Source organism: Camellia sinensis, chromosome 1 (genome assembly GCF_055761805.1).
Source record: "Camellia sinensis isolate YWXY chromosome 1, ASM5576180v1, whole genome shotgun sequence".
NCBI classification, from domain to species: Eukaryota; Viridiplantae; Streptophyta; class Magnoliopsida; order Ericales; family Theaceae; genus Camellia; species Camellia sinensis.
Genome location: NC_138961.1, coordinates 75,979,822 through 76,006,724, shown reverse-complemented (window position 1 = coordinate 76,006,724; position 26,903 = coordinate 75,979,822). Strand labels below are relative to the sequence as shown.

Here is a 26,903-nt window from a genome sequence, read left to right as displayed (position 1 = left end):
GAAGAGCATTCTCCATGCAGTGGGGCAGGTCTATAAATCTCCTTTGTTAGAAAAATATTCTTCAGTGCTTAGTGCAATGACTGAGATGAGTTTCTTCATTTATTTATTGGTTGTTGTCCCTTGTTATTTGTTTATTTTTTAAATTAATTCATTGTCGTCTATGCTCGTGGGGCCACCCTTTTGGGGGGGAGGGGGGGCGCACTGCAGAGGAATGTTTGTTGTCAAAGATGTTACTGGTGACCTTCCTATTAATCTTCTCTAGTTGTCTTTGTACCCAAGAAAAAAGGAAAAAAAGAATTTAATTGTTGTCACATGCTGAGTGCATTCTTCTCTTTTCCCTAAATTTTCATGCCTCCTCATTTTCATCTCCTTCATTAAAACAGCTATTTCTTATCTTTCTCTGCTGGCATAGAAAATAATTTTATTCTGTACCAGAAAAGAAAAGGAAAGAAAAAAGAAAATCATTTGTCAGTTTGATCTATTGCTCTTGTGGGCCTGCGTAACTGATTAGAAATTTCAGTCACCAGTTTGATTTATTGCTCACGGGGAAGCACACATGATATCTAATAATGTGTAATAACTCTTTGTTCCTTGTTTTGTTGCCTTTTTTAAGACCATTTCGACTGGGTAGTTGGTTCTTACTAGGGGCTTTGTTTTTCATTGCTTGTATAGATGGCAATCCGCGTTGATTTGATGGATGCTCAATTGTATGCGTTCAAGAGGTTTGTAGTTTTGTTCTTTTCTTCAAAGTGATCTTTTAATTCATTCATTCTAAAATCTATCTATTATTTACTCAAGTTTGCTTGTTTCTCTAAAAGGTCTGTTCTGCAAGAAATACTTAATCAAAAAGAAACTTTTCAAAGCTTAAGGCAGGACTTGAACTTTATCTTTTATTTGATCAATGCCACTAATTTACATTGTTTGGAAGTGAACATCAATAATTTTGGCTGCAAGTTTCCAGAATACATCGATAATCTCTCGAGAAACCTTGAATATTTGAATCTAGACCACAATCATATATTCGGAAGCATTCCACCCAAGATTGTAAACCTAGTTGGCTTGCAGAGTTTGAATATGCAGCTTAACCAATTCACTGGTACTATTCCAAGTGAGATTTGTGTATATGTGCATGTGCACGCAGGCGCTTGTTTTTGTTGGGTGAGCAGGGATAGGGTAGAAGAGGAAGGCAACTGGTGGAAAATAAAACAGTAAGGATGCCAACCAGGATACAAAATGGTGACAAAATGGCAGAAGAGAAAAGAAATCAACCTTGACATCAAGTCAAAATTGATTTGTAGACTTGTTAGTCAATGGAAGAGAAAAGAAGAATTGGTAAAATTTTTGCTCCATTACTGGCTTAGGTTTTTAATGCTTAATCTTGCATCTCCAAGAACACTCATACAAAGAATATGAATGAGTCTACAATTCTAATCGAAGATAAGTATTTGATTGTCTTAAAGCATTAGTTTCTCAATCTTATTCTTCAGTTCTTCATGTTCAAATGTGAGAAAAAAATATGATTCTGGAGATGCACATACACACAAATCTCACTTGGAATAGTACCAGTGAATTGTTCTTATGTTTTATCTTGCTTCTTGATATCTGACAGAGTGAATGTCACTGTTGGAGAGGGAGAAGAAAGAATGATGATGACCGGATTGCACGTTGTTGCTGATGTTTTCTGCATTGGGTGCGGATCAATTTTGGGATGGAAATACGTAAGGGCATGAGGCAGAAAAATAAATTAAGAAAATTAGGAACGCGTATTTTGACAACACAACTTCAAGTATGAAATAGTGTTTTCAAAATATAGTTTTGAAGAGTTTTACAATAAGTTAATTGAGTTTTACAGTAGGTATGAAATTACATTTACTATTTATTCTAATAATATTAATAATTTCCGTAACTTATATTAATGTGAACCCAACTCAATATTCAACAAGAACCATATAGAATTAATTCCTACAGAAGAGAAGGGTACAATGAGACCGAGACAGTGCAACTTTTAAGCCAAACCCACATTCAATCTCCGAGTTCACTAAGACCCGGGCAATTCGTCAATGAGAGTGAAAACTCAATGCTTCACATGCTTTCACCCTCATCAAACTATCAAGTCGGTATTGAAACCCATTTCATGAGTTGGGTATAACTGGGTTAATTAATTAGGCCGGCTAATAAATTGTTTTAATCGTGTGGTTGTAGGTTTAGTATCCTAGCAGCAGCAGCAGCAGCAGCAATGGAGGTCAAATTGGAGCCACCACCGGAGGCAATCACCTCTCCCTGTCAATGAGCAACAATCAGCAAAGGTCGTTCATCTATCCTCTGTAACTGTTTGTAACTGCTGCAGCATCATCAGGATTCCCACAATAGATAACTACCCAACCCCAAAATTGGCTACACCAGAAAAATGGATTTTACTCTCTGATGAGACCCTTTTGACCCAACTTTTTGTTTTTTGTTTTTTAAATCTTTATGTAACAAGGCATTTGGAGTTTGTAAGCATGTAAAGATTAATGCTTTGAGCTTAATTTTCTTTGTTTGTGTGTTTCTAAAACCGTATATATGTATTATTATTTAGGTTGCTTTCTTATTTATTACTACATCAATAGGTCATTGTTCATATTAAATTTAAAAGTAAAAAAAAAATTAAAAAAAGGGGATATCGCGGCATTTCTGAAAACGCCACCTAAACTCTAAAAGCTAATGGTAAATTTTTTAAAAAGATACAGCGGCATTTTGAAACATCGTTAAAATGATAGTGACGTCATAGTATCTTCGGTGGGACATTTGGCGGCGTTTTTAAAAACGCCGCCTATAGTCATGTAACAACGTTTTTTAAACGTCATAAAGCTATAGCGACGGCCGCAACATCGGCGTTTGGTATTAAACGTCACAAAAAGAATTAACGACGTTTGTTGTACCTATAGCGGCATTTTTTAAACGTCGCTAAAAACAGATTTTCCAGCAGTGTACTTGCCAACAAGTATCTTTCTGTAATTCACAAACTCAACTCTTTCTTTGAGTGTGTAGGGGATTGCTTCTAACTATAATCCGACCATGGAGAGAGTTAGCAACACATACATGTGAACAAACACAAGTATTTAATGAGTTAAGTGAAAGGTCTACCTTCTTTGTAAAGTGACCTTGCTTCCCACAGTTATAGCACTTGACTTTGGTCTTGTTTTTATTTCCAGGGCGCCTGCCTCGATGGCGCTTCCCCACATTACCTTTCTTAGGACCAAGGTTACAAGTTACACCACCATGTTTTCCTTGTTTGTTGCACTTAGGCCTAAATACCTGACATTGCCCTGCTTAGGCAACAAGGACAACGCTACGATGCGACCCTAAGTGCTCCACTTCAAGCCCAAATTGCTCAAATTTCAAAATAAGAGTAAGCAACTCGGTTGCAGGTGTGGTCCCATAAGTAATATTCAGTTGATTCCACATGTCTTAAGTAATGGGGTTTGTCTCAAACTCCCTTGTGAGATCATTATGTATGCTGCTTAACATAGTATAGCGCTCGCATCGATCTTCCTTGACCCAATTCTGATTGGTCTCCGTGTCATGATAATGTTGGGCAGTGGTCATTTTTTCAGATTGAATCTTAAGGGTTGTCAAATTTTCTATGACTTCTTGTTCATTAAGCAAATATTAGATTTCATGTAACACCCTAACAAATGAACCTCCATGTTCCCCCTTTTCATCCGGACATTACAAACACAAGACCGAGAACACAAACAACACAAACAAAATAAAATAGTAATGATATAGCATTCACAACATTCCTTCCCTTTTGAACTATTTCCAAGCTTTACAACATTGTTTCATTACACTTATAAACAAAATAAAATAGTTCAACTAGTAAGGAATGATATAACAAAATCAGCTACTGTTTATCTTTTCCTCAAAATTTGTTCCTTGTTAAATCGAAATACATGTCCACACAGTCATCCAAAAAACTGTCCCTAGCATACGCATAATATGATTTCAAACATGAGCTTTCATATCTCAAAAGTCTTCTTCAACACAAATTATTCATTTAGGAGGCACTTCATCTTCATTTCCTGAAATTGGTTAGCTTTAGGGTGAGCGAAAGCTCAGTAGGTAATGCACTTAACAGGTTCTAACATTAATTGAAAAACACATGATCACGCAATGCAACATTTGATAAATTTTATTATGTAAATTTATGGATGCCTTTATGCATGAATATGAGATGAGTAATATGTAGGTTAAGTTAACATTTCCTGAGTTTAGACGAGGCGGTAAATATACTATGACATTCTAAGTAAGAGTCAAAATTCAAAACACATACATAGATATAGGTTTTGTATAATTAAAATAGTCCCACATTTGCCGACTCTAGAAACGGCGGGACGATGGGCACCCAAAATTATTTTTCCCTTCCATATTTGCCGACTCCAGAAATGGCGGGGATGCGGACACCCAAAACCATGTTTTTCTATATTTGCTGACTCCAGAAACAGCGGGCTCATGGACACCCATAAACATTTTCCCACAATCGTACGACGGTATGCGCAAACAGGGCAATTGGGCACCTTGACTCCCCGCAAGGATACCAAATACAATACACAACTCAAAATCACCCAACTCACTACTCAGACTCATAGACTATTTAACCCCTCTCAACTTTCCACTGTTCACACCATTATTGTATCATAAAAGAAATTTGATAATGCATAAAATGATTTCAATACACACAATTCACTATTTCACATTTCAATAATAACCATGGTTCATTTAACAATCATCACGAACACAAGGTGTATGTAGAAAAGCATTTCAAATCATACATTTCCACCTCAAAGTTAAGCAATTACCTTCAATTTCATATTTTTGAAATCAATTAAGAGAAATCCCTTTTTATTGAACAATTTCCAAAACTAGGGTTTATATAGAATTTAGGGATTTCTCTCCATCTCATGAAATTGATGCTAGTGTTCATCACAAACAACATTGGTCATCGATATTAAGTACAAATCCTTTCAAAACCTTGAAACATTTCACTCTTGTCCAATCCCTTCACTAACACAATGGTCTATATATATACACACACACACATATATGATGAGTATCTAATGAAATTACCACATATGAGTCCCAAATTAAAGGTATAACAAGTTAAATACAACCCTACCTAAAAAATAGAAGCTAAAGATGAGAATCCACATGAAACTTCGACGGAAGTGCGAAACAATCGGTAGACATCTTGAACTAGTCTTGCTCTTCAATTATCTTGAAGGATCTAAGGTGGTTTTAAGGTAAAAATTGAAGGAATCGAGTGTTTGGGGTGTTCGAGTTTCGAAATGGGTGGTAGAGAGAGATGAGTTAGATCGATTTTTAAGTGAGCTCTTCCGAACAGACCGTTCAAGCGAATTTTCTTCGCTCGAGCAACAAACAAAATTTCAAAGAGACCGCTCAAACGGTAAATATGAGGTCCCAGAAGTTTTTTGCAGAGCTATAATGAAAATACTTGGAGCATGAAATCTACACTCGAGAGACCACTTTCACCGATCGAGCGGTCTCACTTGTAATATGGCAAACTATTGAGAGCTAAGAATCTTTGCTCGAGTAACAAAATGACTGCTTGAGCGATCTGCCAAAAAGAACTACCACATTTCATCTTTGGTGAGGTTGGTAACAACATTCTTAGAGGCCATTTCGCTACATTGATTACACAGGGTATGACATTAACACACTTTTAAAAAATTTATTCCCCAAAACAACATTGGTATGCAATATTTCCACTTACATAGGGAGATTGAAAATTTCGCTAAGCTCATAATCATCTTCACCTATGTGAGTTAAAATATAGTACCCAATTAATTTTGAATTATTTAATAGGCATAAACATCTCTTAATTCCACAACATTAAATCATGCATAATATATGAGTCCAAAAATGTGCCACACAATTTTGCTCGTGGGCTCTACTTGAATCCCTTTTGGTAATATGGTGCAATATGTTAAGACAATCTTGAAATGTATTGGTGAAAATGAAACATACCCCCTTACGTGGCTATTAAAAAAATACATCCAAAAAATAAATACTTATAACCCAAAAGAATCATATTACATTGATTCTAAGAAAAAATAACTTGGGGATGCTACTACATCAATACATTTGTGGAGTCTACCTCTAAGAATACAAAAATAAATTTATGAACATGTGCACAAAAAATTACCAACATTACCTCTATCCATCCATACATACAACATCAATCAATAAACGTCCTCAAAAAAAAACATCAATCAATAAACAAATGGCCAAAGAATAGAGGTCAAATTACAATCATACTAAGGAAAAAAGTATAGCCATGAAGATTTAGGACTCAAAAATATATATTAGTTCTCAACTAATATATATTAAACAATTAATAAATTAATGCTAAAACAACTAAAAGGAATTAAAAAATTATGCATGATTATTGACAAAACAGAAAAATAATTTTCTAAAATTTTCGTAATTTTTAGAATTTTTAAATTTTTTTTATAATTTTCATAATTATATTTTTAATTTTTTGTAATTTTCAAAATTAAAATCTATATAATCATGTGAGAATATCCAAAAAAAAAATTCAATATAAATTAATTCCAAAAAACAATGACCAAATCAATTACGTAGAAAAATATAACAACAAAAATATTAGAGGCTCCAAAAATTCTACCAAAAGTTTTACTAAATGTCTCACATGGGTGTGGGACCCACATGGGACCACATTGTGTAGGTCCCACACCCATGTGAGACACTTGATAAAACTTTTGGTAGAATATTTGGGATCTCTAGCATTACTCATATAACAAATATCAGGGAATCCACGCACGCCTCGCATGTACCACACGTGCCTCGAGAAACGTGTACACGCACCACACACAAGCTACGAAAGCTGCTTTGCGCTTGTGGTAGGAGCTACATACGCCACGTGGCATGCGTACACATGTGCTCGCCTCACATGTTAATGACATCAACCCATACAATGCACTAACGTCATCCGCGCTGGTTGCAAAACCGCACTGAGTCACGCCATGCTTGAGCCGGGCCGCAGTGATTACTCTGAGATACGTCATGCTAACGTCAAGAAGCGCGCCGAGTTGCGACGAGCCAAGTCGAGCCGCTCTTATCCAGTGCCAACATCAGGAAGCGCGCCGAGTTGTAACGAGCCAAGCCAAGCCGCGCTTATTTGGCTTCTGTTATCTCCTGTTTTCTTAAAATTTCTTAAAAACTGCGATTTTGCCCTAAAAATCTTTGAAATGCCATATCTTTTTCAATTTAATTTCGATTAAAGCCCATTTTATATGGATGGAAAGCTCATTTCAAAATATGCTAATTTTTGTTATTGAAAACAAATTTTTTTTATACTGATTTTTGAGTTAAAAAATCTACTGTAATGGAGTTTTGTAAAAACTAGGGTTTTCAAAAACCTTTTCGACGTGCCATAATATTCAACAATATTAAAACAAATAATATTGAATTAAATATGGATAAAACCAATCTATGCCATGCAAATCATGAGGCGAAAACAAGCAATCATGGCTCTAATACCAATGAAGGAAAATATGTGGGTAATCATATCACTTGAAGCAGAAACGGTTTTAGATTGGAATACTTGAATTACGAGCCTTGTCCGTAAAACCCTTCGTCATCAATTGAGAAATATATTATCCACACTCCAAATCCCTTGGTTCTACAATAGTGACCTAGGAGGTAAGAACAAAGGGAGAAATATTTTTTGTAAAGATTTTTCTGGATAAATTCCCACACCAATAATACGTATATTATTTTCTCTATATCAGATATATAAAGATTCTTTGCTGATAAAAGTGAAGTTGTGGGCTCTCACAACCACTGTAATACTTCCAAAGATAATCCTTTAATTATTTTATGTATTTAATACGTTAATTATCTATAACACATGTGGACGCTCCATGGGTAATGAGTCGGGTTAAATCTGTGAGTCGGGTTAAATCTGACATAATTTCCAACATGAACAGATACATGTTAAAGCACTAGAAAGAAAGACCATGCATAATGAGCTATCTCATTGAAAGGATACATAAAGTAAAAAGAACTACTTGCATTTTGGTGGCCAACATAGATTAGGCAGAGCTAACCAAACAACCAATGCTTTGCATTAATGACAATTGAAATTCTCAACACTTCAATAATTATTGTTTAGAGATGAAATACAATGGGGATTGCCAACCAAACAACATGCCTAAAACAAACTGGCAACCCTTCAGAAAAATGGAATAATATAATATCATTTTGGTTGCAGCAAGATTGTACATTTTCCCTTCAACTTCAAATTTTCCCAACAACCAAACAACCAAAGAATTGACGAATATAACAAGATGGTTTGACTAAAGCCACATTACATCATCTGACTCAAAGGGGAATTGTTGAATATCTGCGGAATCCATTTCCCAAATCGTGAGTGATGCTGTGACGCTCACTCCTGTAGCGTTGTTGAACAAGAATGCTCGCGCTGCTCCATAAATTGCCTTCGTTGGATAGATTCGCGATGTGATCACAGTTCTTCCTCCTTGAGCAAAGCTCTCCACAATGGAATGATCAACCTAATTTATTTATTTTTAAACCATTTAGGTTCATATATTAACCCCCCCAAAAATGAATTTTATAGGAAAAACAACTTAAGAAGACTCGAAACTGAATTTTACATACAATTTAATGATTTTACATACCAATAATCTCATAGATAATTTTTCGCCATCTAGCACAGGGACCAAACCTCCATAAACATTTTTGTCAACATCAGAAGCCTTTGATGACCTGCATATGATTAACACCATCTCATGTAAAAAATAATTTCTTGTTAGCTTGATCATAATCAATATAAACACTAGGAAACCCATTTTTGGTAATGCTTCTGTTTTTATTTTCAAAAATTTTGAAAATCAAAAACAAGAATACGTTTGTTAGAAAATTAAAGAGATTCCAAATGGACCTACTTATATGGGTCCAACTTTTGTGTTCCTAATATAGTTGAAGAAACCAACCTCATTTCATCGGAACAAAAGGTGGTCTTATAAGTGCCATCAATGTCCTTAGAGATGTAGAAATACACCGGTGTAAACTCAGATAGCGAATCATCAGCAATAACCAGAAGGCCAAATGGTCCTAGAGTGCCTCTCACAACAGCACCAGTAGTACTACAATTGTAGCCGACATCGGCTTCAAGTGTCGCTTCCCATGCCTCCTTATCTACCTCAAATGTGGCAGTTATGTCCAACTGTCACCATTATCACACGGATACGTGTAAATGGACTATTATTAATTAACACATGTTTATGATAATAATCCGACAATTTTATTAACATATATGTAACATGAACCTGTGTAGCAGAGCTTATATTCAGTGGCACGATTGATCCGGGTCCAAGCTCTACACCATTGAACTCAATACATTTCAATCTGAGTTTCTCCACTTCCTCCACAGGCCATTGAAGTATATTAGTTCTAGTTTTCTTGTCATACACTAGTCCTTGGAATGGTCTATGAAAACATAACAGGGAATTAATCTTCTCTATTCATGAGTTTTAGTAAAAGTCTCACTCTAATAACAACAAGTGTTTCAATCCAGACATGCACTAATGATTGGACATAGCCATCCAACGGGCCAGAACATAGTCATTTTCTATTCTAGAAAAGAAAAACTTAAAAAAATAATGGAGTATTTATGAACTTTGAAGTTGCGAGCTCTATATGAGGGCATTTACTTTTTACAAATCATACCAATGTTAGGTCTATACTCAATTTACTCTTATATACTCAATTTACTCCTCTCAGATCTCATGCAATGGGATTAAGCTATGCATCCTTCCCGTGGTGGAGCCAATTAAGACATAGCAGGGACATGCCCCTCAACTTTTAAATGTTACACTTTCCTGTAATATTTTTTCAAAATATCATTCAATTTATCACTTTTAAAATTATATACGCCTTCTAAATTTGTTAAATGTATAGCCCATTTCTTTTATCATTTTCAAAAAACCCCTACACTTACCTTTCCATTTTTATTTTGCTATCAAATTTGTTAATATATTATTTAATTTTTTTTTAATTGTTTGCTCAAATGAAATAGGATTTATTTGATTACATATAGTTCATTTGAAATTTTAAAATTATTGAGATTTTGTTAAACAATGGAATGATTTTTTGAATTACTAGGTTACAATTTTTTCTCATTCTTCTTCATCCAACTCGATACACCATTGGCTTGAATACAAACGTAGATTGACTATTTATTTGTTCTGCATGGAAATTTATAAAGGCATCCCCGTTTACTAGATGTATTGTATTCACATTTTATATTTTTACTTCACACACTTATTGGTTGAGATTTCTCTAAACTTAAATGTTATGATAATTAATTGCAGCAATATGTATTCTATTCTAGTAGTTTTTAAATATTGATAATTCGAAAAACAAAAAATTAACCCAAAGCAAACTAAACTAAATTGACCCCGCTTCGTTTGTCAAAATCATAACACCGTCTCTAAATCCAACTACTATGACATAATGGAAATGAGTCATAGTCTAAAGTTTATGAAGTCATAATGAAAATGGGTCATACTTTAAAAAGGTTTACTGTAATTTACCCTAAACTTATTTACATAATTTGAACACATGGTATTGTAAATTAAATTTACCAAGATAGAGAAATTTTGTTACGGTGATAGACAAGTAATATACCTGAACGGATGCCCAACCCTTCAAGAGGTCATCATTTTTACTATCAGTTTCTCCAATCCAAGCCCACAAAATCCTCCTCTGCTTGTTCTGATCATAAAATGTCTTTGATGCATAATACTTTCCATAATCCACTCGCAACCCGATACCCACATCCAGTTCTAGGTTATCGGGCGTCCATGTGTTATTATTCGGATCATATGTCCCAAGTGCATAATAATCCTTCATCTCAATAGCTAAACTTGCCTTAAGCACATGCTTAATATCCGATCCATTAAATGACGTGTCCAACCCATTCATATCGGCAGTTGAAATCGGGTAAAAGTCCACACACTCCCACATGCCTGTACCCGGAACCGCATGCATAATCCCATCCAATGGCTCGTAGTTAGTGAAGTTAGTGGTTTGGTAAACAAGGATTATACCCGTTGTGTTAATCTTTGACCCGATTGCAACCCGCCATTTGCCATCCCCGGTATGCCATGCAGTGGTCGGGTCCCTAAAGTCCTCAAGACCAATACCGGGTGGAGGGACTATAACCGGGTTATCCTTATACTTGACCCAATTAAGAAGGAGAGGATCAGATAAGTTGGCAGGATATGCAAGGTTTTGCACCTGCACATTATTATCAGAACCACCAGTGTAAAGTATTATGATTCCTCCATCTGGGAGGAGCGTGGCGGACCCAGTCCAAACACCATTCCAATCGAACCAATGATCCGGTACCATGGCAAAGGGGAGGTAGAGCCAGTGGATCAGGTCCCTTGATACGGCATGGCCCCATGTGATATTGCCCCAAAGTGGAGAAATTGGGTTGTATTGATAGAAAAGGTGGTACCACCCCATATGGAACAATGGACCTACAACCATGCAAAATTCAACATATATAAGCAGGTCAGCAAATAGGGATTGGCTTCTTTCTTGTCCATGATCTATAGTGAAAGATGCTATTGGGATCCGTAGTACTCACTATAGGTCTGTTTTGATAATCCAAACTATTTATTTTATAGGACCCTTCATGTATATTTATAAAAAAATAAAGTTAATCCGAAAATTATAACGTACTTCACTACTTGCATTTATCTTTTAAAAAAAAATGAACAATAAGTATATTTTTAAAATAGGCCATTCAATTTTTTTTGCTAATCAGTTAAATATTAATAATGTTCATCAATATTATTATATAAAATAAACACTGAATTTAGTGTGGACACAGAATGACACAATTTTTGCTTTTCAAAAATGTTCCTCTACTTTAACTACTACTACTACTACTGGATTCAACCATATCTACATCTGTAGCTGTTGATTTCAATTACCAACTATTGAATTCAATCATATCTATAGATCTGTTATTGTCGATTTCAAGCACACCCACATATACATATATAAAATGCAAGACTTATCATCATTATTGTATTCTTGAAATTTTCAGTCACTTTTCCTAGAAAATTATGGACAAGAGAAGGGGGAGTGGATTGTTTGGCCACCAAAATTAAAAAATAAAAATATTCCGTTGGATTTGTTTGACTACAGATATCATGAAAAATTTTGTTTTGTAAATAAGAAGAAAATGGTATTCTATGTATTAAACGAAATTAGGGGAGCTAACAGACAAACTTTTTAGATAACATGTCTACTTCTCAACTTTTTGAATTATTTAAAAAAATTTATTTATTATTATTTTTTTTAACTTTTTAATGTGTACCAAATGATAAAATAATATTTTTGCAATAATATTACATACCAAAAAAATTTCCTAAAAAAGTACTTAGAAAAATATTTCTAGTGACAATATTTGTTTTGGGTGTGCCTCACATTCTATCAACCTCAAATCTATGTCATGCACTTCAAATTTGAGATAATATTCAAAATAAAATATCATATTAAATATCATTTTTTATATTTTTGTTTATTAGACTCGAAAAAATCAAATAATAATACTAGTAAGCAATTACTAAGGGAAAGCCTCGACACTGGCGCAATTTTATGTCTAAAATAATGGCTGAATGTAAATATTAATATTTTTTTTCTCTTTATCAGACTCTTTGTTGTATTATCCATTTCTTCTATGTTAAGGGACTCTCCCTTAGGAATATACAAAAAAAAAAAAAAAAAAAAAAAAAAAAAAAAAAAAAAATCATTCTAAAATCACTATAACAAAAATCATTCTAAAGGATCTGAACTCTTCTTTTGGATTGGATGCTTTGTTAAGTTGGTTCGTTAGGTTGGTTGTTTCATCCTCATGGAATCATATTATATATAATGTCCTATTGATAACTAATAAATAAATAAAGTAGATGCTCCTCCAACATCGCCCAATAATTTTCCATGTGATCGTTCAAATTGCAATTTTATACCAACAGATGACACTAACTTGTTACATTACCAAAAGAGTAATATTACAATCTCAAAAAAATATATCCTGAACTTATTTTAAAATATTAATTTGTAACTTAAAATCATTTTATCTTAAACTCATATTATATTAATTTAATTTTCCACACAAATATCTCACTAAAATTCTGAAAATGTAAATCTGGGACAGTAGGTTTTTTTGTTACCAAAAGAATATAGAAATAGACAGGGACCCACCACATCCCTTTTCATTGGTCAAAAGCCCCTTAAAGAAAAGGAACCAATCCACTTTTTCAGCTTAAATTACATTGACACCCCTGCATATTTCTGAAATAATATATCACCTTTTTTATTCTCCAAAATCACATTGCATTCCCTTATAATCCATTTTTGTCAGCTTAAATTACATTGACGCCCCTGCATGCTTCTGAAATAATATTATTACCCTTTTAATTCTCTGAAACCACATTGTATTTCGTTATTTTTAATTTTTTTATGATACTTTCATCCAATCGTTAATCTTCCATTTACAAACAGGATGAAAAAGTGTGAGATCAGCGAAAAATTTCTTAAAATGCCAATATTGCCCTTCTTTGTTTCCATCTCCCCTCTTCTAACTCTTTTTTTTTTTTTTTGGTGTGTGTGTAACCCACCACCATTTACCCTCTTTTCCTACTTCACCTACTCCTTCCATGGAAAACCCACACATACATACTCATCCCCCAAAACTATTCGATTCAAAATTTAGACAACAAATTCAAGAAATTATATATATATATATATATGTATTGGTGGTTATGTATTGTAAGAAATGGTTTGGAAAAGAAAATTTGTTTGGCAAAAAAAAAAAAAGATTTTTCTTAAAACTATGGTCTAATTTTTGGTGAGATCCACGCACCAAGGTTGGCGGGTATTGGTGGTAACGCGTTCTATGTCGCATTGTGATTCACGTAGTATATTTGATTGTTCAAAACTACTATCGGGTGAATAGGAAATTGATACCAAAATAAGCTCGCTCCATGAAAATAGTGTTTTGGTGGATTTCCCAAATTGAAGGAAAGAAAGCTTGTCCCATATTGCTTGGTTGGGCTAACATTGTATGGGTTTATAAGCCATGGGTTTACAACTTGAGGAGGACCTCAAAGGGTATCTAAGTTTTGTAGAAGGATGAGGTTATGGACAAAATGGACTAGACCCATTGGAACCAAAACAAACACACGTGTCGTCGCTACCGCCACCCGTCCGGTCAGGCAAACTAGGCTGGGCTTGGGCGTGGGTGCGTGGTGTGAGATTGGATTGAGCTTGTCCGGTCCAATGCTTATCTCTTTTGGGCCAAAAAGATTTGAATTTTATTTTTCTAAAATTAAATTCTTACCTTTTGGAATTTGAATTTTGAAATTAATTCTGAAGTGGCAGTTTGGTCCAACACATCTGTCTAGATTTTTTCCTCCACCTCAACAGGTTCATATCTGTTTAAGTTTAAACCGAACAGGTTTAGATCTGTTTAAATTTAAACTAAACAAGCTCGTATCTATTTAATTACAACTGAACTGGTCTTATACTTGTTCAAACCTGTCCGAACAAGTTTTCTACCTGTTCTGAAAAGCCACCAGGTCTTCTATAAATAGACTGTCCCTCATTTGGATTATGCACTCAATAATTTTCGTTCTTGCCTCTGGTATTGCTCTCTACCTTTTGCTGCACTTATTTTTCTGTGAGAAAATGTATAAATACAAAGTGTGTTCGTTGTGTGAATAGTTTGTAATGCTGCTACTGTTCATTGTTGAACATATTATCCTGGGAAATAGACGTCTATAATCTGAAAGTACCGAAAAGATGATGAATATATCTTAAGGACACAGTGTTAAACACTGGACTTTATCAAAATTTTGGTCAAGAAAAGGTAAGTGATTAGTTTACTTTTCTGTTTTATTACTTCTTCCTTTTCAGATTCTGATTTTGTTTTTGTAACAAAATAAGAAATTGTTGTTTTGTTTTATTTTTTTTATATACTGTTTTGATTTTTGTAATTTAACAATCTCTCCCCTTTCTTTGAATATATTGAAGATTGTCCAATAATCTTAAGACAAAATTTATTTCTTTAATAAGTCTTCCTTGTATTAATAAAATTCGTTTTATAAACCTGTTTATTTGAATTCAATAAAATAATTTTTTGGTTTTTGTAATAAAGAAATTATTGGGTTGTATTTTATTTTTCTAGTTTTGGTAACTAGAAAATTAATTTCTATTTTGATTTTTTTTTTCTGATTTTTGTAATCAAATATAATGGCTTCTAAAAGTAATACTTCAAATCTGATTGTTACAACGACTCCGGTCCTTACCCAAAACCATGTTCAAGTTCTAATGAGTCACGGAGAAAACGGGAAAAATTTAATGACACTGAGTTTAAGAGATGGCAGCAGAAAATGATGTTCTATTTTACAACTCTTAATCTTGTCTGTTTCTCCATGAAGATGCTCTAATACTAAAAGAGGGTGAAAGTGATCAGCAAGTTGTTGCTACTATGGACGCTTGGAAGCATTCTGACTTTCTTTGCAGAAATTACATCCTCAATGGCCTAGACAACATGATGTATAATGTTTATAGCCCTCTGAAAACAGCAAAAGAATTGCGGGATTCTTTGGAGAAAAAAATACAAGACAGATGATGTTGGCACAAAGAAATTTGTTGGTAAATTTCTGAATTTTGTTATGGTAAACTCAACAAATTTCTGAATTTTGTTATGGTAAACTCCCAATCAGTAATTTCTCAAGTTCAAAATTTTCAATTAATTGCATGATATTCATGTTAAGGGTATATCTCTTAGTGAGTCTTTCCAAGTCCCTGCGTTAGTAGAAAAATTACCACCGGCTTGGAAAGATTTCAAAATTTTTTTAAAACATAAACGCAAAGAGATGACCGTAGACGAACTGATTATAAGACTGAGAATTGAGGAAGATAACCGTAAGGCTAAAAAGAGAACTGGTAAAAATCTCATTGAGTCCAAGGCTAATGTAGTAGAACAAGTGCCTAAACCACATAACAAGAGGATGAAGTTTGTTGGAGATGGTTTTAAATAAGGCAACAACAATAGCAATAAAAAGTTCAAAGAAAAATGTTATAATTGTGGCAAGATCGGACATCGTGCCTTTGATTGCCGCTGTCCTAAGAAGGATCACGGAAGTAAAAGGAAAAAGACCACCAATCAAGCCAATATGACAGAAGTCGATTACATTTCTGACGTGGTAAATGACATCAATCTCTTTGTTGTGGTGTCTGAGGCTAATTTAGTTGGAAATCCCAAAGAGTGGTGGGTCGACACTAGGGCATCTCGACACATTTGCGCGGACAAAAAGATGTTTACTACTTATAATGAGGCTGCAAATGGTGAACAACTATTCATGAAAAACTTGTCTACTTCCGTTGTGGCTAGACAAGGGAAAGTAGTCTTGGAGATGACATCGGAGAAAGAACTGACCCTCAACAACGTGCTGCATGTACCAGACATCCGAAAGAATTTAGTTTCTGCTTCTTTGTTAAGTAAAAATAGTTTTAGGCTTGTATTTAACTCTGATAAATTTGTATTAACAAAGAGTGGTATGTATGTGAGTAGGGATACATGAGTGATGGTCTCTTCAAGTTGAATGTAATGACTGTTGTACCAAAATCTGCTATGAAAAAGAATAACACATCTTTTGCTTATATTCTTGAGTCAAATTTATGGCATGGTAGATTATAACATGTGAATTTTGATACTTTGCGTAGACTAATTGGTTTGAATTATATACCAAAGTTTGAAATTGATCCTAATCACAAATGTGAGATATGTGTAAAAGCAAAACTAACTAAGGCTCCATTTAAATCAGTTGAAAGAAAAATCGAATCTCTAGAATTAATTCATACTGGTGTGTGTGATCAGAAATTTGTTCAAACTAGAGGAGGCAAAAAGTATTTCATAACATTTATCGATGATTGCACAAGATATTATTATGTATATTTACTTAGAAATAAAGATGAAGCCTTGGAAATATTTAAGCTCTAGAAAACTGAAGTTGAAAATCAACTTGGTAAAACCATTAAAATAGTTAGAAGTGATAGTGGTGGTGAATATGATGCACCTTTAAATGAATTTTGTGCACAACATGACATTATTCATCAAACTACAGCACCCTATTCTCCACAGCAAAATGAAATTGCTGAAAGGAAGAATAGAACCTTTAAAGAAATAATGAATACCATGTTACTAAATTCAGGCTTACCGCAGAACTTGTGGGGAGAAGCAATATTGTCTACTAATTATGTTCTTAACAGAATACCCAACAAGAAAACAATTAGCACTCCTTATGAATTGTGTAAAGGTTGATCACCTTCCTACAAATACGTAAAAAAGTGAGGGTGTTTGGCAAAAGTAGAAGTTCCTATCCGAAAAAGACTAAGATAGGACCAAAAATAATAGATTGTGTGTTTATTGGTTATGCGCATAATAGTAATGTATATCGGTTTCTAACTTGTAAATTAGAAGTACTTGATATACATGTGAACACTATTATAAAATCAAGGAATGCTATATTTTTTTAACATATTTTTCCTTACAAGAAAGGACAGGAATTAAGTTCACACAAAAAAACTTATGATTGTGCACAAAGTCGAGAGACTACTTACAATCAAACGCAAGAGACTAGTAACAGTCTCGACCAATCGGATTTAATTGATAATGAACCATGACGAAGTAAGAGAGCGAGAATATCAAAATCCTTTGATCTAGATTTTCTAACATACCTGTTAGAAAATGAGCCTCAAAACTTTAAGGAAGCATTGTCAAGTCCTGAAACACCTTTATGGAAAAAGACTGTTAATAATGAAATTGAATCCATTATGCAAAATCATACTTGGAAATTTGTGAATCTTCCACCCGGTTCTAAATCTCTTGGATATAAATGGATATTCAAAAGAAAAATTAAAGCAGATAGTTCAATAGACAAGTATAAAGCAAGACTTGGGGTAAAAGGTTATAGATAAAAGGAAATTCTGGACTATTTTGACACATATTTTTCTTTGACAAGAATAACATCCATCCACATGCTCATTGCTATAGCAGCGTTATATAATTTAGAGATACATCAACTAAATGTTAAGACGGCTTTCTTAAACGGTGATCTAAATGCAGATATCTATATGGAGCAACCCGAAGGGGCTGTATTGCCAAGGCAAGAAAAGAAAACTTGCCGGCTTGTAAAATCTCTTTATGGATTAAAACAAGCTCCTAAGCAATGGCATGAAAAATTTGATCACACTATGTTTTCTAATGGGTTTAAGATAAACAAATGTGACAAGTGCGTCTATGTTAAAAACACTAACAAAGGTTATGTCATTGTTTGTCATTATGTGAATGACATGCTGATCATTGGAAGCAGTCAAAACATGATCAAATCAACCAAACAAATGTTGAACAAAAGATTTGATATGAAAAATATGGGAGTCGTAGATGTTATATTATGAAAAATATGCATTATCGCAATCTCATTATATTGAGAAAATTCTTGGTAAATATATCAAGCATGATGTGAATGTAGCAAGAACACCTGTAGACGTCAGTCTTTATTTATCGAAAAATAAAGGTGATGCGGTGTCTTAGTTAAAATACTCTCAAGTCATTGGAAGTCTAATGTACCTAATGAATTGCACGCATCCTAATATAGCTTATGCTGTCAGTAAATTGAGTACATACACTAGTAACCCCAGAAAAGACCATTGGCAAGCGATCATTCGAGCTCTTAAATATCTAAGATTTCCCCGTGATCATGGTTTAAACTTTAATCGATATCTTACAGTATTGGAAGGTTATTGTGATGCCAATTGGATATTCGATACTAAAGATTCGAAATCTACTAGTGGATATGTCTTTACTCTATGGGGCGTTGTTGTTTCTTGGAAATCCATAAAACAAACATGCATCGCACGATCCACAATGGAATCTGAGTTCATCGCTTTAAACACAGCAGGAGAAGAAGCAGAATGGCTTCGCCACTTCTTAGAAGGCATTCTAATGTGGCCAAAACCTGTTCCAGTTATTTGCATTCATTGTGATAGTCAATCTGCAATAGGCATGGCACAGAGTAATATGTATAATGGTAAGTCATGACATATTCGTCATTGACATAATACTGTAAGACAATTGCTCTCAAGTGCAATAATCTCAATGGATTATATAAAATCTAAAGAGAATATAGCGGATTCGTAGACCCAAAACAAACACACATGCACGCGCCACCGTTCGTCTGTCTGTGTGGATGGGCTGGGCTGGGCTGGGCTTGGGCGCGTGGTATGAGGTTGGGCTGGGCTTGTCCGGCCTAATGTTTATCTTTTTGGGGGCCAAAAATATTTGAATTTTATTTTTCTACAATTAAATTATTACATTTTGGAATTTGAATTTCGAAATTAATTCCGAATTGGTAGTTTCGTGCAACACACCTATCCAGATTTTTCCTCCACCCGAACAGGTTCATGTCTGTTTAAATTTAAATCGAACAGGTTCATATCTGTTTAAATTTAAACTGAACAGATTCGTATCTGTTTAATTCAAACTGAACAGGTCTTATACCTGTTCAAACCTGTCCAAACAGGTTTCCTACTAATTCTGAAAAGCCATCAAGTCTTCTATAAATAGACAGGCCCTCATTTGGATTTTGCACTCAATAATTTTCGTTCTTGCATCTACTATTGCTCTCTACATTTTGCTGTATTTTTATTTTTTTTTTATTTTTTTGAGAAAGTGTATAAACACAAAGTGTGTTCGTTGTGCGAATAGTTTGTAGTGCTGCTACTGTTTATTGTTGATCATTTTATCTTGGGAAATAAACGTCCATAATTTGAAAAGCACCGAGGAGATGACGAATATATCTTAAGGACACAGTGTTAAACACTGGAGTTGATCAAAATTTTGGTCGAGAAAAGGTAAGTGATTAGTTTACTTTTTTGTTTTATTAATTTTTCATTTTCAGATTCTAATTTTGTTTTTGCAACAAAACAAGAATTTGTTGTTTTATTTATTTATTTATATACTATTTTGATTTTTATAATCAAACAATCTCTCTTCTTTCTTTGAATACATTGAAGATTGTCCAACATGTATAACTAACATCAATCATATAACTAAAATGAAGTTAGAAGAATATGAAGTTCTCATAGCAATTTCTGTTGAGAAATTGTCTATTGGTCTCATCAAAATGTTCAATTCAAGATGAGCCATCAATGTACTAAATTACGAAATGAGGAGGAGTATTGGCAATTTGGCATGAAAGTGCATAGGTGCAAACATATTTTTCACCTATTCATCGATTGAATCCAAGAAGATAGCAATTGCATACAGGAAATGGAGTTTGAATATAAAGAAAATCATCAAATGCATGCAACACATGTGCATGAGTGATTTCGCATAATAGGTGGAGCTTCGTTCTGGGAGTCGAAATCTGCACAAGCAACAAACAATGAGGGATGCCAAACCGGGGTTGGGTAAGAAAACCCTTCCTTAGTTGAGGAGGACACGAGTACGTCTAACGATCAGGCGTTCAGACTTGCCATATGTGTGTCGTGTCCCTTTACACGTCCACATCCTCGTCCCACTAGTCTATACTAGTAGTGGTGAAGAGGTAGGATGACATGTCTGTTGTGTGCCCAGATCAAGTATAGGGTTTTATTGTGGACATGCTTGGTCACGTCGTTCTATTCCTCAGCCGATCTCAAGGAGTAGCAAGCTAGTCTTTCTGTTTGGCGCACTACGGAGTAGTGAAGTAAACTCGGATCGGCCTTTTGCTCGACCCACTTTAGAGTGGCCGAGTGTCTTTGGGCCAAACCTCAGCTAGGCCCAATGCAATAGCTCAGCCCAGCCCAGCTTGGTTTGACCCTTTTCAATACATATACACACGTGTATATGGCTATTGCATGAACCCAATAATGGGTAAACAATAATATATATATATATATATATATATAGATATATTATCACATTCACAACCATCAATAAAATACTAACTTCTGCCACTCACCACACTCACAGCTACAACCACCTCCTCTCAAAAGCCACATCATTTACCCATCACACCATACCCATATTAGTGCCTTCCACCAACCAAAATCGTACCACCACCCATCACAAATATTACCACCACCATATGACCACCATAAACCATTGTAGTTTTCACTTACCAAATGAAATTGATGTAGACACTGAAGGTTTGCCCAAGATCAATCTTAATTTAAGAAAATTGAAGGAATTTTTGAAGAAGGGCATGAATTAGCAATGAACAATATCACAGAAGGATTTTTTTTTATTTTTTTTTTCAAGAGAGATGATGATCCATTCCTATAAAGGTGGGGGCTATGAATGAAAAAATTTGAAGGAGTAGGTTGAGGCATAAGAAAGGAGTAAGGATCCTTTAGAGTGATTTTTCCCTAAAGTTTCCTAGAGTACTACATTGTGTGGTTGAGATTTACTGGTAAGTCACATCAATTTTTCTGAAGTGACTTGCCAGTAAATCTCAACCACACAATATAACACTCTAGGAAATTTTAAGGAAATTTCACTCTAGAGGATCCTTGGTGATAAGAAAGAAGATAGACAGAGAGAAGAATAGAAAAGAGATGCATTAGAGGTGGGGTGATTGATGGTGGTTTTAAGAGAGAGTTGTCTTTATTAGATAAACAAAAGATAAACAAAAATGCTAGAGGCCTCAAAAATTCTACCAAAAATTTTACCAAATGTCTCACATGGGTGTGGGACCCACATGACCCACATTGTGTGGGTCCCACACCCATGTGATACATTTGATAAAATTTTGATAAAATATTTGAGGTCTCTAGCATTACTCAAAGATAAATTATCATGGGCAATATAGTAATTGTACCATTAAATAGTGTTATTGACAAGGTGTGTCAGTGTAATTTCAGATAATAAATGGGGTGACAATGTTAGTGCATGTAATTTATCCTCTCTTTTTTTTCTTTTTCTTTTTTTTTTTTTACATCTCTACTTTTTCTTTGTCTTTTTCTTTTTGTCCACATCAACTGATAGACTTTTCAAGAACATAAATAACAAATGAAAAAAATAAAACTAATCCATTTATCACACATGACTAAGGAGAAAAAAAATTAAAAAATATATATTTATATTTTACCAAAAAAAAAGAAAAAAGAAAAAAATATAGTAACAAGTGTAATCGCAGAAACATACAGGGGTGTCACTATAATTTACCTTTTTTAAAGCTTTTGCACATCATCTGACGGACTCTTGATGAAAACACATTAAAAATTAAAAATTATTCCCCTTATCACCGGATTGAGTTTGAAATATATATATATATATATAAGAAATATATAATTTTTTTAAATGTTTCTGAAATTTTTATTATTTTTTCATCAAAATAAATTTAAATATTTAAAAATATATATTCCAAAACCAAACTTAATATTATGCCCATTTATGTTTCATAAAGTAATTGAAAAATAAGGTAAACTAAACTAACTTCTCCCAAAATTTAAAACAGAAACTTTTATAATTTTAACATATTTATATTGACTTTCGTTTTAATAAAACTAGATAAAAGAATAAATTAAAAAAATATATAAATTTTAATATAAAATAAATAATAATATCATTATATATTCATATATCTAACAAATTATTAATGAAAATGAATTTAATATTATATAAATTAAGATTTTAAGAAAATTTAATATTATTATATTAAAATTACAAAAATTACTTTATTTTTTTTAATCTTACAAATTATTTTATCATTAATAAAATAATATTGGTCCAATTTTTTCGTATGAGGCAACCTCTTGTGGTCCCCGTAGTTTAAATTTCTATGTCAGTCCAACTAAAAGTTGAGCCCACGGTTTGTAGCATAGGACTTGCACAAATACACTAAATACCAACAGTCAATTTAAAATATATGTCTTAAATCAGTCATTTTGATGTAGACTACAAAATTTATTTACTAGCAATCAAGCATTTTGATCTTTCAACAATGATTCATCCCTCTTTTTTCTCCCACCCCCTTTGATCCCCTCTCTCTCTCATTGGTTACATTTTCTTTTTCTTTTTCTTTTTTTTCCTGCTCCTACAATCACCACCCGCCACGTGACAAAAGAGGTGAGGGGTGACCCCCAAAAGGGGGTCCCAAGCATTATTCTTGATCTTTTCATAATTAAGATTAGAAGTAACAACCAGCCCAAAATGAATAAGATTAATATATTTTAGTTACCTACAAATTTTTTCCTTAGCCATTTTTGGGTCGACCAAGACAATAATTTACTAGTAAGACATTACTATTTTGGTAATAAACACTACATAAAATATGGTTAGTATTAGGATTTTTATTTTTAATTTTTTGGAAATCTATAATTTTTCAAGGAAAAAGCAATAAAAAGAAATTTTTATATTAATACTTTTTCAACAAGTTAGTAAGAAAAAAATAACAACTTATTCAGAAACACCCATTTAATAAAAATACACGATATCTCTTGACATTTTTAATATATCACAGACACCTTTTTAGTATTTGAAAGTTATATCATAAACACTTTTAACATTTAGTTAGATCAAAGACACCTCATGACATTTCGCAAAAATACGGATGGACCCCTTAATATTTGGTGGAAAGATCTACACCACCCCCCTTAACTTAAATAAATATATGTGATTGCAATATTATTAATTAAATTATTTATGTGTATTTTTATATGTACATATATATATATATATATAATTGTTTTACAAATATTTTGCAACGTTTGCAATGTAGAAGAATAATTTTCACTCTATTGTGCTATGAAATTATAAGTTAAATGAATATATGTGATAATTTAAATTAGTTTATTTATGTGTATGCCTATATTTCCAAATATTTAACAAAAAATTACAATATATGCAATGCAGGAGATTAATTTTAACCATATTGTGCTGTGAAAATGAAATTTAAATAAATATATATGAAGTTAAATTATACCCAAATGTGAAGGAATGTCTCCAATCTTTTCGTCAAATGTAAAGGCATGTTCGTGTATTTTTCATCAAACATCAATGAGTGTGATTTTTGACATTTTATTTTTATTTTTTTCAATAAAACTAAACAAAACAAGAAATAGGTTTAGTTTCTTTTATCTCATTTTGTTCTTATCTTTTTTATTTTATTTTATTTTTCTCTATATAAGGGGTTAACAATGCCGTCATAGAATTCAGTTAGATCATAGGACAAAAAAGACTACTTCCTTCTCCTTCTAAGAGAAGGAAGAGATAGGAAGGAAAGGTCATCTTTACCCTATCTCGGACAAGGGTTGCATGTTGTGCCTATATGGCACAACATAGTGCTGTGTGATTTGATGGATATGTGTCTCGAGATTATTCTGATGACTCAAATCACTCATATTATAAAATTTATCAAGTATATTATTAATAAAGAATCAAGTTAATTAGACATATATAACCCTATGATCAAGTCCTAAGTGTTTAAAATAAAGCATCAAGATTATGTTAACCGTTTGTTTTGAGGTCATAGATATTGAATTAATCTAAATTTTTTTTTTTTTAATAATTTATTCGACAAACTCCATAATGTTAACAATTCAGGTTAATAGTATCAACCCGGGACAAGGCCCTATGGGCCTCACAGTACCGTATTGTGCCTATAAAGCACAACACTCACCCTGCGTCCTTATTATATTCCTTCCTATGGTCAGGAATAGCGGGGTTCAGAAGTAAAAGCATTTCCTCCTTATTGAGCTTACAAACAGGCATTATAAGAAAACCAAATTCAGAGAGCTAATAGAAAGGAAATTAGACATACCATTAGGATCTGTAGTAGAAATTATCCGATGCCCCCAAAAAACAGCCATGAAAATGATCAATATATTTTGATTAGTATCAAAATACATATATACATAAAAATGCACATAAAACAGATTTTTTAAAGATTAATTACATTTGTCATTCCCGAAGTATGAGTCTTTTGCCAATCTAGTTTTTAATATTTAAATTGTGTCAATTTGATTCCTTTATATTTGAATTGTATTAATTTAATCCATAATATATTAAAAAAAAATCAATTTAGTTGCTCAATAAGTCGGTTAATAGACACAATTAGAGATTAAAGTTGAAATACTCTTAAATACTCTTGTAGACCAAGTATTTATTTTTCTTTGTATCTAGCCATAAAAAAAATATACATATATATATATATATATGTTTTTTTCTACAACATTATTTAAATATATACTATTATAAGCAATTAAATTAATGAATTGACCCAGCTGAAGACAAAAATGAAACCAAAAAAACAAAAAAACAAAAACAAAAAAGCAGAAGTGTTTGTTTGTGTACCTACCGTTCATCCAATTCTTTACAGGTTGAAAATGGTAAGATGTTCTTTGCCAAGCTAACATAGCATCAGTCCAAGGGTACGCCGGACCGGTGCCGGAGGACTCCAGGAAAGTCTTCTCCGACTCCCCCCTCGACGGCGGCATCAAAGTCTCCGGCAACACCGCCTCCGTGGCCGAAGGAGAAGACTCTGATTGATTGCCAAAGTTTGAGAAGAAAAAGGTAATCATAGACGACATAAACAACATGGAGAGGAAGATTACGGCGAGACCCTTAAAGGGTCGGAGGTGATCCTTCGCCGGAGAAGCGGCTGAGGAGGTGGGGTGGTCCGGCAGGGGAGTGTAAGGAGTTGAATGTTGAAGAACTTCAGGGGTGGTGATGGTGGTGGGAGAAGGGTTGGAGTTCATTTTTTGGCTGACTGGAGAATGGAGAGAAATGAAGATGTCCTTTTATAGGAACATGTGTGAGAGAGAAGGGTGAGATTGGAATTGAAGCGGTCAGATCCAGTAATTTTACAAAGACATGACACAAACACCGAAAGGATCACATAGAGGGAGACTGACTGGGTCCGTCTGATTCTCTTTTTAAATTGTAATTCTAACTAAAAAAATTTAAAATTATTTTTAAAATTTATAACAAAACACACTTTTTAAAATTAAGTTTATATTTTTTTTCAAAATTCATAATCAAACACTTTTCAAAACTCTATTCAAAACAAAAAAAATACAAAAAAATATTATCTTATTTTATTTTTTAAAATTATTTTTAGAAGCATGATTTGAGTGAGGAGTTGCGTTTTGAGTTTTGAAAAAAGAAAAAAGAAAAAATTTGTTTCATTATAAGTTTTGAAAAGAGTTTTAAGTTGCTTTTTTTAATGTGCAGTTTATTTCATAGAATTATGGGATGTATTTTTTTAAATATTTGAGTTGTATTTTGTTTAAATATTTAAAAATTTTAAAAATTATATTTTTTATTTTAAATACATAATTTTTATTCTAAATATATATTTTTTATTTTATAAATATTTTTTGTTTTTTTGTTTTTTTTAATTTAAAAAAAAATGGATCGCCATATATATCTATGGGGAATTTTTTTTTTTAAAAAAAATTCTTGATATTAAGATTTTATAAGATAAAGTACACACAATATTTTTAAAGTAATTAAGATCTCTCAACATTTTCACAAAGAAAATTCAACTGCGAAAAATTTGGCCCGACTAAGAAAAATTTGGCCCCGACTCAGAGAAATTTTTCTGATCATACTTCGAAATTTCTCTGTGAAAATTGAAAATTTTCTAAGTTGGTGCTGAAATTTCTCTGAATTGGGTAAAAAAAAAATTGAGTCAAATTTTCTCTGCGAAAATATTGAGGAATCTTAACTAACAAAAAAACATCTTAGACTTCTCTTACTACGAAAAGTTGAAGAGGGATGTTTCACT

At 33.2% G+C, this 26,903-nt stretch overlaps 1 protein-coding gene across 1 annotated transcript; it reads right to left on the bottom strand.

Moving 5' to 3' along the window:
* Positions 1 to 8,128: 8,128 nt before the first annotated feature.
* Positions 8,129 to 26,021, bottom strand: LOC114318847 (beta-fructofuranosidase, soluble isoenzyme I). The gene is given in 7 exon segments (XM_082879916.1): positions 8,129 to 8,597; positions 8,724 to 8,811; positions 9,039 to 9,271; positions 9,375 to 9,522; positions 9,524 to 9,534; positions 10,735 to 11,591; positions 25,473 to 26,021. Coding segments are annotated over 7 exon segments (1,953 nt in total). The 5' UTR covers positions 25,873 to 26,021; the 3' UTR covers positions 8,129 to 8,381.
* Between the last annotated feature and the right edge of the window lie 882 nt (positions 26,022 to 26,903).